This window comes from Phascolarctos cinereus, unplaced genomic scaffold (genome assembly GCF_003287225.1).
Source record: "Phascolarctos cinereus isolate Bilbo 61053 unplaced genomic scaffold, phaCin_HiC Scaffold_5;HRSCAF=322, whole genome shotgun sequence".
NCBI classification, from domain to species: Eukaryota; Metazoa; Chordata; class Mammalia; order Diprotodontia; family Phascolarctidae; genus Phascolarctos; species Phascolarctos cinereus.
In genome coordinates, this window is record NW_027555958.1 from 79,798,243 (window position 1) to 79,817,187 (window position 18,945).

Below are 18,945 nucleotides of genomic sequence, written 5' to 3' on the forward strand. Positions count from 1 at the left end.
TTGCCTTCTACTGTTAATTATCTGTCCTCTCATATAAGAGATAACATAGTGTAGTGGATAGAATACTAAATTGGGAATCAGGAAGAGTTGTGTTCAAATCCTGCTTCAGACATTGGACCCTGGGCAAGTCAGTTAAGCTCTTGAGCCTCATTTTTAAATTAGAGATTTAAACAGGAGTCTTAGTTATAGTGAAAAGATTGCTGGCTCTGAAGTCAAAAGACTTTGCTTCAACTCTTACTCTTGCTGTCTGTGTGACTGTGGGAAAATCACTTAACCTTCCTAAGCCTCAATTTCCCCATTTGGAAACAGGCTAGACTAGACTAGACAGTCTTTGAGGTCCTTTCAAGTTCTAAACCTATGATCCTGTGCCCTATTGTACTGGGCTTTTGTAAGGATTAAAGATTACAATGGGTAAAGTGTCTTGCAAACCTTCAGGTGCCATAGAAATGTGAGTTATTATATGTAATGCATCTTGTACCTTCATCTGGATCCTAAGTTTCTTGAGGACAGAGACCTTATTCTATGTTGCTTTTTATGACCCAAAGATTTCAAGTTTATACACGTGAAGAACTCAATAAATGTTTGTTGATTGACTGAACTGAGGGGAATAGAGAAAGTTTTAACTCTCAAATGCTCTAACAACTTGCCCTGCTTTTCCAGACCAGATGTTATGTTATTTTACTAGACAAAAAGTAAGTCCATAGAGACAGAAATAATAGGTGGTCAAACAGCAGGAAGTAGAGCTTTTTCTAATGACTGACATCCCTAAAACACATCAAAATGGCAATGGATAGCCCCTCTTGTCCATGTGACAGACAGACTCTTTTATTATTTGACCATTCAAATGAGCAAAAACACAGCACTAATACTTTATCACAGAGAAAGCAAGTGTTTCCTGGTCACTCTTATACGGAGCACTTAAATTAACTAGGCCATGAAGCAGAAATAAATGGATGAATGACAAAGTCTTTAGTAGGCACTTACTATGTGCCAAGCACTGTGATGAGCACTGGGGATAAAAATACATAAGTAAATCAGTCCTTCCCCTAATGAAGCTTACCCTTCTAGAAAAGTTCTTAATGTATAAAATAAGTATCAGGTATAGGACAGCTATTTATTTCCTCCATCACAAATGAAGTGCTTAAAACATAAAAACATAAATACACGTCAACCAATATTTAAAATGTGAAACAATAATGCATCCTGACTGATAAATAGACATTTTACCTTAAGCTCAGACATTAATTGTCTGAGAGATTGAGCACGTGATCTGCTGGCCAGCCAGAATATGGCTTGGGTTTTCTTAATCCTTTCCATTGCAACAACTTCCATGTTTCTGACAGTGGTCATCTTCCTCCAAAATTCATGTAGCCATAGGATGCACCTCCCAGTAAGCTGCCTGCACTGAATCAGGAGCCTAGTAACTCTGAAAACTCACATGAAACTGCCAAGGCTGGATATGTCTACGTCTCAAGATCATTGCTTAGTCAGTTGTGTGAAGAGAAAGAACCACAGCACAGGAGAAGCCTCCAGGGACTTGGGGCCCAGTGTCAGGATGACCAAGGCAAGCACACGTTCTCGCTGTCATGTACTTGCGTTGCAGCAACCATTGCTGTGGAGGGTGAGAGAGAGAAAAATTATCTTCCTCTGTTGTTGGTAGGGAAAGGGAAAGGCTGACTGAATTCTAAGCAGCATGATCAAAAGAGGAAGGAGCTTTTCTCTTCTGTCCCTCACATAGCCTACTGAGTGAACAGTCTTTCTTTGCATAGTTGCCAATCCTTTTCAACACAAAACCCCGGTTATGGGGACCAAGGGACTAAGAAGGAGCCACTGGTTATGACTGTTCTTTAGCAAGGGCTAGAGCACTTTCCTAATTCCGTGGGAGGTGTCCCAGTCCAGCATATTAGGGAGTTCCCCTAACCATTTTCTCTACAAATTCTAACCCAGGGAGGTAACACGTATAGGAGAATGGTGGCCAAAGAAGGATGTGTTGGTCTGGGAAGGCATAGATTTGGCACAGCCTTAGGAGTTGATTGGCATAACCTTTCCCATAATGACAGAATTAATCTGATTATTTCCAAAGCAAAAGAAAGGAGAAGGGGAAGGGAGAATCTTGTTTAGCAACAAGGTCGATGAAAAGAAAATGGTGAGGGTGGAGAAGCAAGTCTGTGGCTGACTACACACAATGGATATTATGTTGAGTGTGGGTCCACAGACTCACCAATTAGAATAGCACAGTCCTAGGAAGGGGGTTCAAGGATGAATGGACAAAGTGCCTGAAAGGATGATATTTTGAGGTCCAATGATCCAGAGGGTACAACAGCAGGACAGATGGAAAGATGGCCAGGATGGACAGCTAGATAAAGTGGGCCATTTGAATTTATGTCCACGTGGGGGCGTAGTGATGCTGAAATGCTTTCAAAATGGTGCTTCCAAATATTAGGTGAATTAAAGGGCCATCATTAACATTTGGCATTAATGTTTGGTATCCATATTATGGGCAGTTTCCTCTACTTGTGTCTTCTGTCATGTCTTAGACATTCTCCCTTAAGCAGTTGCCCTTGGATCTGTAATTTAATAGAATTTAATTATCTATAATTTCATAAAATCATCACTTCAGTCCTGAAAAAGACCTAATCTAGCCCCCTCATATTATAGAGAAGGAAAATTGAGGCCCAGAGAGATTAGATTAAGTGACTTATCTAAGGTCACATAGAGAATGACAGAAGTGAGATTTGAATGCTTGTCTTCTATCTCCAAGGCCACCATACTTTCCAAGAACTGTCCTATCTCCCATGCTTCCCATATCCTCAGTGTGGGCACTTCTTCCACCCACACAAATTGCAACTGCTCTAAGACTTAGTGGAAGGTCTGTGAAAGTTGCTGTGGCTCACAGATTTCATCACCCTGCAACCAACCTGCTGCTGAGCCTTTCATATGTAGCGTCATAAGGAATATGTGCCTTGGCCCTGGGAAAAAAGCCTTCTTAGTGGGTCATGCTTTGTTACTTTCTAGTAGGAAATGACTGGGGTGGGGGAGGAGGGGAGAATCCCATGAAATGGTGAATTTACATTCCTGAAATCTACTTTTTTACTTACAATGCGATAAATTTCTTAGGTTTTTCCATGTCTTAGTTTCTTCATACACAAAATGGAGTTAATAATATTGTCTCTGCGGGAATGTCTTCAGAGACAACCAATTAATGATCACAAACACTCTAGAAAGGAGTTTGTATGTAATGGTGGTATTTAATAATTTAAATAATAATTTAATAAAGTTTAAATTATATGTATATATGCTTGGATTTTTTAAAAATATGCTTTCTCATCCATTTGGATTTTTGTGTGTGATTACCTTAGAGGGATATATTAAAAAATATTCTTTTTTGAAAGGAACTAAAGCATTTTGCAAATGAGTTCCAAGTATTAATCAAATCTACCACTCTGAAGAGTTCAATATTTGAGAATAGACAGTGTAGAGCCACAGCCCAAGTTGATTCTGTATAGCAAGATTACCTGAGAGCAGAGGTCAGCCAATAGACTGCGGTCCAAATCTGGCCCACTGCCTGTTTTTGGACGGCCAGCCAGCTAAGCATGGTTTTTACATTTTTAAATCAAGTTGGATTGTATTTAACAATGTAAACTGTCCTCAGCTGATGGGGCCATGCAAAAAGAGGCAGCAGTGAGAACATTACTTTGCTGAGCCCTGCCCTGGGGCCTTGTCCATAATTCAGAGGCACTTGGTCTTATGGCTTAGGTTCACTAATAGCATGACCAAAACTGATCTGGCTTTACTGAAACTTCTTGGTGGGGCTATTAGCCATACAATCACCACACCTTTTTGATCTATATTGAGAATTTCCTTTGTTGTCCCTTAAAAAAAGATGGTATGAATAAGCCTTTACATATTCACGTTGCAGGCAGTGCCTTACTGCACCATGGGATCAATGGCACCTGCAAGTAGCATGGGCAGATTTATGGTAATGCTGAGGTGTGAGTCTAGTCTCTGCTTAGCAATAAAGATGAGTTGTGATGAGATAATTTCCATAGCAAATATATGCCCGGCACATTCCCCATTTGCAGCAAATCAATCACAGTTCTTTAAACAAAGGATTTTTTATGCAATGCATTCTCTGTGATACTGAGATTAATTTTTTCTGAAGATAGAGATCTGATTAATGACCATCTTATAGCCTCCTTTCTTGTTCTTATTACAGTCATTAACCCATGCTATTCCTTTTCAAGACAAGAATTTCTCTTCTTACTACGCGGCCACAGATTGAAATTATAATGATGTATTTGCACTTTTCTTCCCCAAAGCTCAGAGAAATCAAGTGAAAATACAAGCCAAGAAATCTATGGTCCCTATTTAGCCTCTAACAGGTAATTTTCATGCATTTCTATTTGGCAAACTCCAGCCAATAATTGATTTTGCATCATTCTAGCAAAGCTTTGGTTCGATTCACTAGTGGCCAGGGGAAAGGGAAAAGAACACATCTTATCTGAAGTGATGATTAAACTACAGTTCATTCCCATACAGTAGATTTTTATGCTAATCAGAGTAAATGAGAGGCTTTCATTCATTTCTTTGCAGCCTCTCATGTATGATGAATGACTGAAGAACCCAGGAGTCAGCACATCTCTACTTCATAGCGTTAACAAACACTGCCACCAAGTGGTGCTTGAGAATAACTGCAAAAACTGCTCACAAAGAATACCAAAGAAAATCAATGCTCTTTCACCTACAGTAAAAATAGTTGCTGACATTTGCATAATTTATGATGTTTTGCTAAGTGATTTATACACATCTCATTTGATTCTTATAGCACCCCCAGGAGGTATGCAGTGCAAGCATTATTATCTGTTACATTGACTAGGAAATTGAGGGATACAGTTCCACTCAGTGGAGGAAGAGCTAGGACTCAAAGCCATATCTTCTGACTTCAAACTCATTGGATTTTCCCACCACCACACCACATCCTAGCATGTAGTAGCATCATGAGATCTCGGGGAAGCCAGAAATGGCTCACAGGTTGCGGCTTATCTTAACTAAAGTCATAAAATAAAAAAAAAAAAGCTCCATTCTCTGTCTGAGTTCCCTGGCATATCAACAAGTCAGGTCAATAAACATTAAGTGCCTACTATTTGCCACACACTGTGCTAAGTGCCAGAGATACAAATAAAAAAAAGAGAAAGACAGTCTCTGCCTTCAAGGACCTTAAAATCTAAAGAAGGAAGACGACATTAAAAAGGAAGCTGAAAAGTGGGAGAGGGGGCAGTTCCCGAAATAGAAGGAATGGTGAAAAGGTCAGAGAGGTCCCAAACTAGTGCAGCCAGGTTGGAAATGAGATTTCTGCCCTAAGCCTCCTCCTTAAATGGAGGCTATGGAGTTCATGGCTTCACTCTCTAGTTAGAGGGGCAAAGGGTGGTGATAAGGTGTGAGTACCAGGGTTGTCAATTCTGCAGGATGAGACATTCCCAAGATGAGCTATAGGCATTCATAATAAAGGATATATTACACAGGAGCGAAAAGCTGTTTATTTGTTGTTCAGTCGTTTTTCAGTTGTGTCTGACTCTTTGTGACCCTATTTGTGGCTTTCTTGGCAAAGATACCAGAGAGGTTTGCTATTATCTTCTCCAGCTCATTTTACAGATGAAGAAACTGAGGGAAACACAGTTAAGTGATTTTCCCAAGGTTACACAGCTAGTAAGTGTCTGAGTCTAGATTTGAACTCAGGAAAATAAATCTTGACTCCAGGTCTGGCACTATTCACTGTGCCACCTAGCTGCCCTGAGTCACTTACTACACTGATGTAATATTTCAGAATGTCAAGTTTCCTGGGAATGAGTTATTTCTCTTAGGGTCAGGATCAAGGTGGAGTCCAGTTCAAGGTGCAGCTGGTGAGAAATGAAGAGTTGGCTGGACTTAAAGTTGACTTTAAATGGAGGCTGTGGACAGATTTTTTTTTTCCGCTCAGTCTTCTAATCAGAAGGGTAGCAGATACTTAGGTGTGAGTACTTTGCCCTCTAACATTCCAGTTAGAGGAGCAGAGGGAGCTGTGGGTACAGATAAGGTGAGATTATGAAATCTGATACAAACTCTCGGGATGATGAGTTTCCTGGTGATAAGGATCCTGGAGGCATGATCATGGTGGAGCCTAGTCCAAGGAATAGAGCTGGTAGGAAATGAAGAATTGGTTGGTCAGGCAGCTCAATTTAAATGGAGGCAATATCTATGTATTCATAATGAGCATAAGCAAAAGGACTGCCACATTATTCCAACTTATGGACCAGGATATGCTGCAGAAGATGAAGAGAGAACAGTTTTATTACTGTAATAGGCTGATTACAAAAATTCAAGGTCTTTATCATGATGCTATGGGCTTGAGGCTGAAGTCTATATGCATATATTAGTATATATAACAAATATTTAATTATTGTATATGTGGTATAATGCATCTATCATAAATGACATATTACACTGGAACAGTAAGCCATTTATTTAACTGGTATAACAAGTCAGGATAAGTTTCCTTGTGATGAGGTATTCTTGAGGCATGATCATGGTGGATACCAGTCCAAGAGGTGCAGCTAAAGAGCTGGCTAGCCTAGGAGTCCTCTTTAAACAGAGGCTTTGAGAAGAGTTCTTTACCATATTACAAAGCAGCAGTCATCAAAATCATGCGGTATATAGAGGCAGATTAATGGAACAGATTAGACAAAGGAGAATAAGAAACAATGGAACTTAGTATTCAATAAAACTGAAAACAAATTACACAGGAAAAAAACTTATTTGATAAAAAACTGCTGTGAAAACTGGAAACATCTCTTGGCTATGGGTAGATGTATCGAGGGACAGCTGATTACAAAAGATAAAAGAGAAAACTTTAACTACATGAAACTGAAAAGCTTTTGCACAGACAAAATTAATGCACCTAGGATAAGAGGGGAAGAAGTTGAATGGGGAAAAATCTTTGATTCAAATTTCCCTGATAAGGGATTGGTGTCTATAATACTTAAATAATAAATATACACATGTACACAATGTGCATGCATGCACACACACAACTATTCCCACAGTACATGTGGTCAAAGGATTTGAACAGTCTCTAAAAAAGAATTGCAAAGTATTCACAACCACATGAAAAAATGCTCCAAATCACTAATGAGAAATGCTTTTTTAAATAACCCTAGAGTTTCACCTCACTCCTTGCAAATTTGTGACAAAATGAGAAAAAATGACACCAGTCAATGTTGGAAGGGGTAGGGAAAAAGAGTCGTATGATGTTAGTGAAGGCACAAAATGGCACACAATCATTTTGAAAAGCAATTAATTAGGTAAATAAAATGACTAAAATGTCCAAACTCTATGAGCCAGATATTACTGGGGCTGACATCCCAAGGAAGTCATTGATAAGAAGAAAGTCCCCATATATACCAAAATATTTATAGCAGTATTTTTTGTCACAGCAAAGAATTGGAAACAAAGTAGATTCTCATCAATTAGGGAATGGCTAAATAAATTGTGGTACATAGATATAATGAATGACAAATGATGTATGTGATGAATTACAGAGAAGTATGGAAATATCTACATAAACTGATGCATAGTGAAGCACATCCAAGATAACAATGTACACAATGTAAATGTATAGCAATGTAAATGGAAAGAACGGCACACACACACAAATCAGAAGTGAATGTAATAAAATTATAAAGATCAAGTATGACTTGAATGAGTCATAATACAAATGAGAGGACACCCTCAACCTACCCTGGGGAGGTCCCCAGGCGTTACACATTGCAATTATCAGCTGTGTTGATTTTTTTTAATGGTCTAAAAAATACCTTTTGTTATATGGGATGGTTCTTTGGGAGGGGATGGGAGAGGGATCCTGAGGATAGCTAAGATGATGTTAAAAAAAAAAAAACAGAAGACATCATAAAAATTTATTTTTAAAATGAAGATGAGAAATGGATTATCTCAGCAAGGAACAGCAAGGAAGCCAATATCACTCAATTTACATTTACCTTGAAGGGAGTCAGGTGTGAGAAGACTGGAACGGTAAGAGGAAGCCAGGTAATGGAGAGTTTTAAAAGCCAAACAGTGGATTTTATATTTGATACTAGAAGTAAAAGAAAACCACTGAAGTTTATTGAAAAGTGTGGTTACTGGGTGAGGCAATGACATGTAGACCTGCAGTTTGGTATCTGAGCGACTCTTCTAGAATAGGAAGAGACTTGAGGCAGAGACATCAACCAATGGGTCATTGCTGTTCAAGTGCTATGAGTCTAATATATGTTAATGCAATGTTACAATTTTGATGAAAGTGTATTTGAGCCGGGTCATTTTGGAAATAAACAATGTGCTGGCTAAAAACAAGACGAAACAAAAACTAGCTTTCTGTATAGGTGAGACCAATTTCCTGACTCCCTAATTGCCTCTTTCGGATGTGACTGTTTTCAGGCTTGCAATACTTGGAAAGATAGTCAAACAGTGTATTTCATCATGTATTTTCTCCCATGTGAGGAGTTGCAACAATTTAATAAGGATATAGTACCATCTTTGTGTGGGTGCCCTGTGATACTGCATTCTGCTTCAAGCCCATAATCATTTGCCAACGCAGTAAAATAATCAAATAATCCAGAATGATTCCACAAAACGTAAAGACATTCTCAAGATGCACATTGGAAATATGGTAATGTGGTTATGGCAAGGGCTCCACAAACGAACTCCCACAACACCATTCTTTCACTAAAAGTGCTGTTGAAAAGTCCAAACCAAGAGGTTTTTTTCTTCTTCATTTTGTTCCAAAATAAACATAAGTGAAAAGGAAATATTTTTTAAAAATTATAGGAGCATGGAAGGAGATAACATTTCTTAGCTATGGACAGGAAAGCTTTCTTTTTTCAAACAAAACAAGGGATTGATGGACAGGCTCACAGGAGATAAACTGGGCAATGGTAAATGTATAAAATTGAAAGCTTTTTGCACCAACAAAATAAGTTAAAAATAGAAGGGAAATAGTTAACGAGGAAAAAAAATTGTGCAGCATACTTCTCTGATAAAGGTCTAATATCTAATGTATATAGAAGATCGATTCAAATATATTTGAAAAATACATTCCCCAATAAACTGTTAAGCAAATGAAGAAATGCAAGGTGTCAATAACCACATAAAAAAAGGTTCCAAATCACTAAAAGAGGTGAAAATTAAAACAACTCTAAGGTTCCATCTCACATCCTTCAGATCGGCAAAGATGACAGAAAAGGTAAATAACAGTTGTTGAAGGGGACATAGAAGGACAGAGACATTAATCACTGTTGGTGACGCTTTAGATTGGTCCAATCATTCTGGAAAGCAATTTGAATCTATATCCCAAACACCACCAAACTGTTCATACCCAATGATACACCTTATGCATATGCTACATAGATCATACAGGGAATGGACATACACACACTGCTTATCAGATCACACACACACACACTCACTCATATATCTCATATACATGTGTATGTGTGTGTGTGTGTGTGTGTGTGTGTGTGTGTGTGTGTGTGTGTGTAGGCTGTTCCAAACTATATGTATGGGGGGGGGGGGCAGCTAGGTGACACAGTGGATAGAGCACCAGCCTGAAGTCAGGAGGACCTGAATTCAAATCCGGCCTCAGACCAAACACTTGACACTAGCTGTGGGACCTTGGGCTAGTCACTTAACCCCGATCGCCTCGCTAAAAAATAAATAAATAAACAAATATATATATATATGTATACACACACACACATATAGATAGATAGATAGATAGATAGATAGATAGATAGATAGATAGATAGATAGATAGATAGATATAGATATATGTATATGAGGTGTTCCAAAAATCTTAGTGAAATTTAAAGGCATTCGAGTTTTGTTGCAGCAAAGAACTGCACACCCCAAGATATATCCATTAATTGGGGAAAGGATGAACAAAATATGGCATATACATGTAACAGAATAGTATTGTGCCAAAAGAAATGATGAAGGGGACATATTGGGAGAATCCTGGGAACATCTGCAAGAACACCAAGAGAAATTAAAAAACAAGGGAACAATTGGAGACTACAACACTAAAAGAAAACAATTCTCAGACTTAAGGACTTTAAAACAGTAAATAAAAAGGACTCCAAACACCAATGATTGATGGCTAGTGCCTCTCATCTCTGGGAAGAGGTGATGAACTCAAGGTGCACAAGGTGCACAAGACACACATTTTCAGATGTGGTCAACGTGTCAGTTTGTTTTACTTGACTATGCTTACCTGTCACAAAAGGGGGCTTTTTCCTCCTGGCAGGGCAGGGAGAGAAAGATTGGGGTGGGGGGTGGGGGTGAGGGGAGAGATCGATGACAGTGATGCACATATCTATATAGAGAGATATATTATATTTATATGCATATAAATATATTATCTCTATGTATGTATATATACAGCTCTCTCTATATATATATCTACCTATTTATAGATAGATATAAATATCAATAAAACATTTTTAAATTTTAAATTTAAATTTTTAAATGCACAGAAAACAGAATGAAGTACAGAGGGATACACAAACAAGCAAAAACCTTTTGGAATTATGAAGTTGAATGTTACAGACTTTAAAAAAAAAAACAAGCTGGAAACTAAAACCTGTTCAGGAATTAAAAGTGGGTCTTCTAGGTATCTTAGTAAAACTGTATAACAAATACAGTGCTTTAAGAAAAAGATATATTTTACTTTGCTCAAGCTTTCTCAGAGTTAATAGAATACCTCTCAAATGAAAACATTATTTAATGAGCAACAAAGACAAAGGAGATGGTAAGTCTTAACAGAGATCTGTAAAATAAAACTATTAAGTCTTGAAAGCATCGGTGTTAAGAAAATTTAAATAAAGCAATCAAGGTTGCAAAAAGGCAAACTATTTATAATGAATGTTAGCCAAAAATCCCTATTATCATAACCCTCATCACATCACTCCACTACTGCAGAAAACAATACTTCAAACACTGTGGAAACTTACAAATGAAAAGGTATTTATTTTATTGCAGATAATATTTTCAGCAGTGCACCCAAATATGAGGTCCATCAAGTTTTTTCCCCCCTCTGGCCATGCACTGATCACTGCAAGGTCTAGCACAATCAAAACCTTTGCTATCACAAATAAAAAAGCAAAATGAAACCCAAGACAAGTTTAATAGCCCTAAAAAGATGGTTTACATAGAGCCACATGGAATTATTGATGTAATATGATAGAGCAAATTCATATTAATACTAATTCTCGAACTAGAGGTTGCTGAAGCTCAGATGAAACTAATTATTACTAAAACCACAATTCACAGGGATTCCATTTTTCCACAAGATGATTTAATATGACCATAGATCTAGAGCTGAAAGGGACCTCAGAGGTCATCTAGTTCAGAAGTCAAACACACAAGAGCAGCCTGAACCAGATTTTAAAATGTAATTGGGAAGTATTTAGCAAAACAAGTAAAAATACAATAAAACATAGATAACATTAACATGTGAGTTTCTAAGTTAGTATGTGGCCCATGGGGATCCTTACGTGTGGTTTAGTGCCCTATCACCCATTTTTACTTAAGTTTAAAGCCACTGGTCTAGTCCAACCACCTTCATTATACAGATAAGGATACTGAGGCATGAGGAGGCTAAATTTCCAAAGTCACACTAGTAAGTATTAGTGTCAGAAACAGGATTTGAAACCAGTTCCTCTGACTTTAAAATCAGTGTTCTTCCCACCTGTCCCACTGGGCCATTTTGCTTTTGTAAAAAGAATTTTTTTTTGCATCGTATTAAAAGTGATTTATACACTAGAATGTTACTAAAAAAACTTCACAATTTGACTTAAAATACAAATAAGGGTACAGATGACAAAAAAAATTTAGTGAAAACAGTAACATTTCTAAATTCCTATTACCTAGTCTGTTAGAGTTACCTTTCCCTAATCTAAATGTTAACCAGCCTTAGTTTTTCTACATGCTTTTGCAACAGCTGGTAAGATAACTGAGGAGTCAGGGGACTTTGTGTTTGCATTGTGGTCGTGATCTGAAAAGACCCGCAGTTTGGTTTGGCTCTGGAATCATCTTTTGAGAGAAATGATGGACATCTCATTGCTTGAGACATTTTTTTCTGAGTCAGATTCAATTAGACATGGTTCAACCTGTCATTCAAATCCCCATAAGGGATTCTATACTGCATTTTCATGTGTTTTCCACAAAAAGTCCCATAAGGCTGAATTTCCCATTCCTGTAGGAAGAAAGGTAACTAGTAAAATAACCAGGACTAGTCGTCTTCTTCCTTATGGGAAGCTAGGTGACTTGGATTCCTGTCCCAGCTCTGTCTTGGTTTCCCTCTTTCAAATATGCAATGAAGGAGATTTGTTTCCCCACAAAACTCAAAGGGTGAGAAGATTAATAAATTCACATTTATATGTACTCTGAGACTCTCAGATGAGACTGTCTGTCTAGACATTATCAATATGCTATGACAGCTGTGTGAATCACTTCAGGAAAGGTATTGTTAGAACAAAATGTGAGATCTTATATTTTCTTGCTGCTCTTGCAATAGAGGAATGAAGGGTTTCCAGGACTTAGGCTATATTGGTAACACCAAATTTTAAGAAGCTTGGGAAACTACACTTTAGGTTTCCAAAATTTTTCAATCTAACAGCAAACTACTGAAGGGGAAACTGTCATACTATTAGCCTTTGACTCATGAAGAATTGTCATAAAATAACTTTATTTGGGGATTTCCTTGGCTAAGTGTATTAACATTTGCTTTTTGTCACTAAAAGTCAATATTTTTACTAAAACTAGATGTGTAATATTGGTGGATTCATCCCATTTGTTTTTTTCTTGGTTGGAATAAGTCACCAAGTTCTCAGTGTACTGCAAGACTGACTTCAAGAACCTGTTGGGGGAAAAAAAAAGAGAAAAAAGACTGGAAAAAACTATAATTTTTTCTGATACTAGTTCATCTATCAATCACCCTAATTAGTTAAACTGCTTTCTCTTCTTTCCCAGATTACTCCCAAACTATCTTCCTTCTATATCAAAACCAAGACTAGAGTAAGCAGAACACATATCATTCCCTTGATACAACACCATATACAAATGGGCTCTCAAAAATGTTTGATGAAGATTTTAAGGTTTGGGCAATTAGAAAACAAGAGAAAAATGAATTAAAGTAGAATGATTGTAAGAGACATATACTATCGTTTTTCCTTGGGGACTTGAACTGTTTACCCTATACCAGCCCATAAAATGTAAAGCACAAAGTCATCAGACTAAATGTTAGTTCTTTTGAAAAGAGATTTGTTTTTCCAGTCATTTTTAAACATATCAGTACTTATTAAATAGACTTGATGACCTTCTTCGAGGAATAAACATGAAGAAATTAACATAAAGTCAAAGTCAAAGTAAATACCCTAGAAGAAAGGGAAATTTCCCTGAAAATAAATATTGTTAGAGATTGAAATAATTATCAAAAAAGCTTAAACTTCTGCCAGGATTGTTTTACAGACTCTCATACATCCAGATACTAGTTAACCAAATGTTAGCATTACAGAACCTTCAGAGGTCATCTAGTCCAGGGCTTCTTAAACTTTTTCCTCTTGCTATGTTGTGTGGCCTGCGGGCATGCGCAGTGCAAAGTGCACATGCTTTGTGATCAGAACCAAGGCTGCAGTGAAGCTGCATGATGCTACACAGGCAAGCACTGCCAAAAACACCTTGGATTCATCACCCATTTCATTTTGAATTAATTTTTGGTCATTGCTTACTCAGAAACCTTTTACTGTTGCCAAATTTTTTGTGACCCCATATGGGGTCGCAACTGACAGTTTAAGAAGTGCTGATCTAGTTCAACCACTCACTCCACCCAGGTATTTTCTGTACAAGATTCCTGATAAGACTGTAGCACGCCTATGCCTGAACAATTCTAGTGACCAAAGTCACCTCACAAGATACAGTCTATTCTACCTCTGGATAGAAAATTCTTCTATTCTATCTCTGTTAGAAAATTATTTCTCAAACTCAATCAAAATTTGCTTCCACAAAGAAAAAAATTTGATCTCTCTTCTTTATCCTCAAGTATCCAAAGGTAGTTACAATGCCTTCCCTCACCCCAAGTCTTTTTTCCCCCAGACTATTCTTAACACATTATGGTTTTCAGTTCCACTCCTGGTTCCCGTTTCCCTCACTGCCCTACTTATACTTTTCTGACTGTGGTCCAATTCATCAAAGTCTATCTTAAAACGTGGTGCCCAGAAGAAAACATGAATACAGCAAGATATAGTTTGAATAATGCAAAATATAGTGAAACTACCATCTACTTTGATCTAGGACAGAGGTGTCAAACACATGGTCTGTAGGCCTCATGCAGCCCCTAACATTCCCAAGTGCAGCCTGAACCTGATTAAAATGCAAATATTTAACAAAATCTGTGAAATTACACTAAAACATAGATAACATTACATAGCAAAACTAAGTCAACATCTGGCCCACAGAAATCTATATGAATGTAGTGGACCCATTTCTGTCCGAGTCTGACATCACTGCACTACGACACTATACCTCTACTAATAAAACCTAGTGTTATTTGCTAGGGATTTTGCTAGTGTCTTTACCGTGAGCTTACAATCCATTAAATTCACAGGACCTAGATTTAGAGCAGGAAGAGACCTCAGATGTCATCTACATCAACCTTCTCATTTTACAGATGAGGAAACTCAGGCTCAGAGAACAGAGAGATGAAGTGACTTGCCCAATTCAAACCAACATCCTTTGACTCTAAATCCAGCGTTCTTTCTACCATACCAAGGTACTCATACATCTGATTTTTGAGTTGCCAGAGCAAATGTAAAGGGCTTCTGAGGGGATTGTTATGACTACCAGCTACAGCCTCAAGGAATCCTCAAAGAGCTAATATGATCCCTGTGTCCCTTGAGCTTTCAGGTCTTAGGATATAGGCAAGGAGGCTACAAGGGTTATGATATGTCTTTAGACCTTAATACTACAGGAGGCTTTAGATATTTTGGAAATGTGTTGTCCTCTCCTACACCTGAAAAATTCAGTTCTGCCAAACAGATTTTGTTCTAAATCATTGAGATATAATAAGAATTTATCAGATAAGAAAAATTGAATCTTCCTTAGCAATCACTGAGGCTGTTAGCTACATGAATGTATAAATTAATTCAGAGCACAACTGCTAAGCACTTAACTGTGTGCAATGCACTACACATGCTAAGTGCTGGGGATCCAAATAGAAAATCCAATCCACTTGCAAGTCAAACATCACCCTCGATGTCACTGGTCCGCTTCGAGAACGAAGGATGAAAAACAGCAACAAATACCACAAAGCGTAGGTTCACTAAAAGGCTCCTGGACAGACCCATGATTCTCATGGTGCATCAGCAAGGGAGAAGTAAGGCCTGGTAGTTAGATGGCAAGTAGTTTAGTTTGGCTGGAATGCAAGGGCGTATGAGGCTGATGCCTAAACACATTTTCTTTAGTGTTCTTTTGATCGATAGAACAGGATCTGTTTCTGGAAGATGACAAGAGGAACCAGGACGAGACCAGGGTCAGTGGTGTGGTTACTACTACTCTAAGGGCTCTTAAAAAAAGGGGGGTAATGGGCTGTCTCTCTGGGGGTCTGAATAGAAGTGATGACTAATTCTACTGGCTTCCCTGCCTGCTGGTGGTAGCTGGTCAATGGTTGATTTGGGGAGTGGCTGTGATAGTGGAGTCACATTACCATATGGAGTGTTCCCCTTAATATTGGTAGTGGGGCTAGACCAGAAGTATGGCCCATGGTGATACTGCTATTATCAGGGTTCTTAGAGATGAGGTCCTAGGTTGCTTTCATTGGGTAGGTGGTAACAGTGGTGGTTTAGCCTGTTTCATTCACACCAACTCCTCTCTCTCTCTTTCTCTCTCTTTCTCACTAGAGCACCTGAACTATTTCTGCTTGGATGGCTCGAAGAATATATCTCTCTGATATATCTAGAGGCAGCAAGATGGACTAAGTGGTTTTTGATGGGATTGGAAATATTCATTTTATCAGCACCAGTAACAGCAATCTTGTATTCTCAAGTAAAAGAGAAATCTTGACAAGATTCACTGTATTTCTGTATCTGTGCCATCTTAGGGGAGCAGTATTATATACTGAAAAGACCACATGCTCTGCAGACTGAAAAACTGGATTCAAATCCTACCTCTGATACTGTTACAAAGACCTTGGGCAAGTCACTTACCTACTTAGTCCTCAATTTATTCATCTGTAAATAAGAGGGTTATAATGGATGGCTTCTGTGGTTCCTTCCAGCACTAGCTGTTCAAACCTATGCAAATGTCTAGAGGAAAATGCTTAAGAAATACATCTACTGGTTTAAAAAAAAAGATACTGTCAAAGAGAATGGACAAGTAAGAACAATAGAAAGTGAGTCCACTTAGTTCATTTAAAAATATTACATACTTACTTTAAGTACTGCTGGTATTCACAAGCATTTTTTTCATTAACAATATGAATGCTGACCAATTCCAGTGTGATCAGCAATAATATTAGCTGGAGTACAGGAGACAAAAGCTTAATACTAAAAATAAAATAGAGTTTAATTTAGTAAAACGTTTCCTTCATGTCAAAAATGACTTATCTATTAAAAAAAAACACCTTTGTTTACCTCTACTATTCTATCTGACTATAATCACATTTCCCTCTTTTCTTTCACCACTAAAACCTGGTAAACAAGGGGCCTCCACATACAGCCTCAATGTCCTCAACACACATTCCCAGGATCCAATTCAACAAACATATATTGAATGCCTACTACATGGACGGCATCAAGCTAGGAACTAGGCTATGGATATAAAGACAGAACTAAAACTGTGTCTGTTCTTTAGGAACTGACATTTCATTGGGACGGTTTGGAAGCAACATGAACACAGAAAAATAAATAGATGCAGAATGAGATATACGTTCTTGGGCAAGGCTGATGAAGGAATCTGCTTTGTTTGACTGTCCATATTTGTTACTAGAATTTTTTTCTTTGCTTTTTTTTTTCCCAGTGAAAGTAGAGAGGTTGGAGGGAGAGAAACAAAATACTTGTGAACTGAGAAAGGTAAAACAAAATAAAAATTACATTAAAAAGAAATAAATGTAAGGAAATCTTAAAAAGGAGATGACATTTAAGACTGAGAGAAATTAAGTAAGCCTTCACTGGGGAGGTGGCATCTGAGCTGAGCACTGAAAGAAGATAAGATTCTGAGAAATGACTATGAGGAAGCAATACACTTCAAACATTCCATGTGACCTGCATAAATATATGGAAGTAGGATATGAAATGTGTAATTCAAGGGATAAATACAAGCCCAGTTCAGCTACATATAACTCATATCAAGTACATGAAAGAGAGTCATAGGAAATAAGAATTGGATGCTTTAGAGCTAGGAGACTAGCTGAAAAGGTACAGAGTCACACAGTGGAGGCCCATATACTCTGCCTACCAAGGGTTTTTGAGCAAGGAAGTACCCTGGGCCTTCTGAGGAAGACCATGTTAGCAGATGTGCAGAAAATGGAGCGGAGGAGGGAAACATAGAAGCAGAAACATCAACAGAAGACTATGAAAACAACTGAGGTGAGAGGCATGTGGTGACGGCTGCCTGAAGAGGGGGAAGGACAGAGAGGCGAGGGGTTATACCTCTACCATAAAGCACCACATCTGGGGCTAGGAAGACAATGAGAAAAATGAAGAAGCAACTTGGTTGGCTGCTGTCCTTTGTGCTCCAAGAGGACCAAAATGACATCACTACGCTGGGGCCGAGACACAGCTCGTCTGCCTGTGGCTGATCAGACCAATATGAGTTTGGAAGGCTTCACCACAGGTCAGGCACAGAGTCCATACACACATTTGGAGCAGAGATGTCTCTAAATTTGTGCATCTCAGGTTCCTTTTGGGCTACTGCAATTCTGCTTTGCTCACAGAGCACAATACTTTCTTTGATGCTGGCACACCATGCTGGATGGTCCTGTGCTCCTTCTCCCATGTCTCACAACTGATTGCAAAGTTCTTCCGAGAGAACTTGAGAATGTCCTTGTATCACTTCTTCTGACCTGAATGTGAGCATCTGCCTTGTATGAACTCTCCATAAAATAGTCTTTGAAGCACATATTTGGCATTCAAACAATGTGGCCAGCTCATTGGAGTTGTACTCTCTGCAGCAGAGTCTAAATGCTTGGTAGTTCAACTCAAGAAATGACCTCAGTGTCTGCTATCTTATCTTGCCAGGTAACCTTCAGAATCTTCCTAACACAATTTAAATGGAAGTGATTCAGTTTCCTGGCATGGCGCTTGTATACTACTCAGGCTCCACAGGCATAAAACAATGAGATCAGCACAACAGCTCTGTAGATCTTCAGTTTGGTAAGCAACATAATACCTCTTCTCTCCCACACTTTCCTTTGGAGACTCCTAGCCACTGAGCGAGCTCTGGCAATGTGCGAATCAACGTCATCATCTACGTGCACATCCCTGGAAAGGATACTACCAAGATAAGTGAACTTATCCACAGCACTCAAAATTTCTCCATTTTCCATAACTGATGGTGTGGTGCTGGCTGGTGGAGAATCTGTGTTTTCTTAGTGTTAACTATTAGGCTAAAATTAGCACAAGCGGTAGAGGTCCATACTTTGTGGCATCTCAGCCTCAGAGGCTGCACTGAGTGCACAATCATCTGTAAACAAAAAGTCCACACCAGCTCTCTCTCCATTTTAGTCTTGGCTTGTAGCCCTTTCAAGCTAAATAATTAACTGACAGTATGGTAGCTGACCTTGATGCCATTTTCATCCTCACTGAAGGCATTTGACAACATGGCTGAAAACGTTATGCTAAAAAGCATGGGAGCAAGCACAAGCCC

General features: G+C 38.4%; 1 protein-coding gene across 9 annotated transcripts in view; it reads right to left on the reverse strand.

Annotated features, from left to right (window-relative positions):
* Positions 1 to 18,945, reverse strand: part of ERMARD (ER membrane associated RNA degradation) — an 83,598-nt gene that overhangs the window by 34,868 nt on the left and 29,785 nt on the right. For 4 of the 9 annotated variants that reach the window (XR_002321605.2, XR_002321603.2, XR_002321604.2 and 1 more), the window contains exon 17: positions 1,228 to 1,612. The exons of 1 other annotated variant lie outside the window; for it this stretch is intronic. Coding sequence is in view for 4 of the 8 variants with exons in the window: in XM_020971995.2 (XP_020827654.1) it covers positions 12,772 to 12,943; positions 16,512 to 16,625 (286 nt within the window). In the remaining 4 variants the exon portion in view is untranslated. 4 more of the 9 variants (XM_020971995.2, XM_020971996.2, XM_020971998.2 and 1 more) reach the window with 2 other exon arrangements.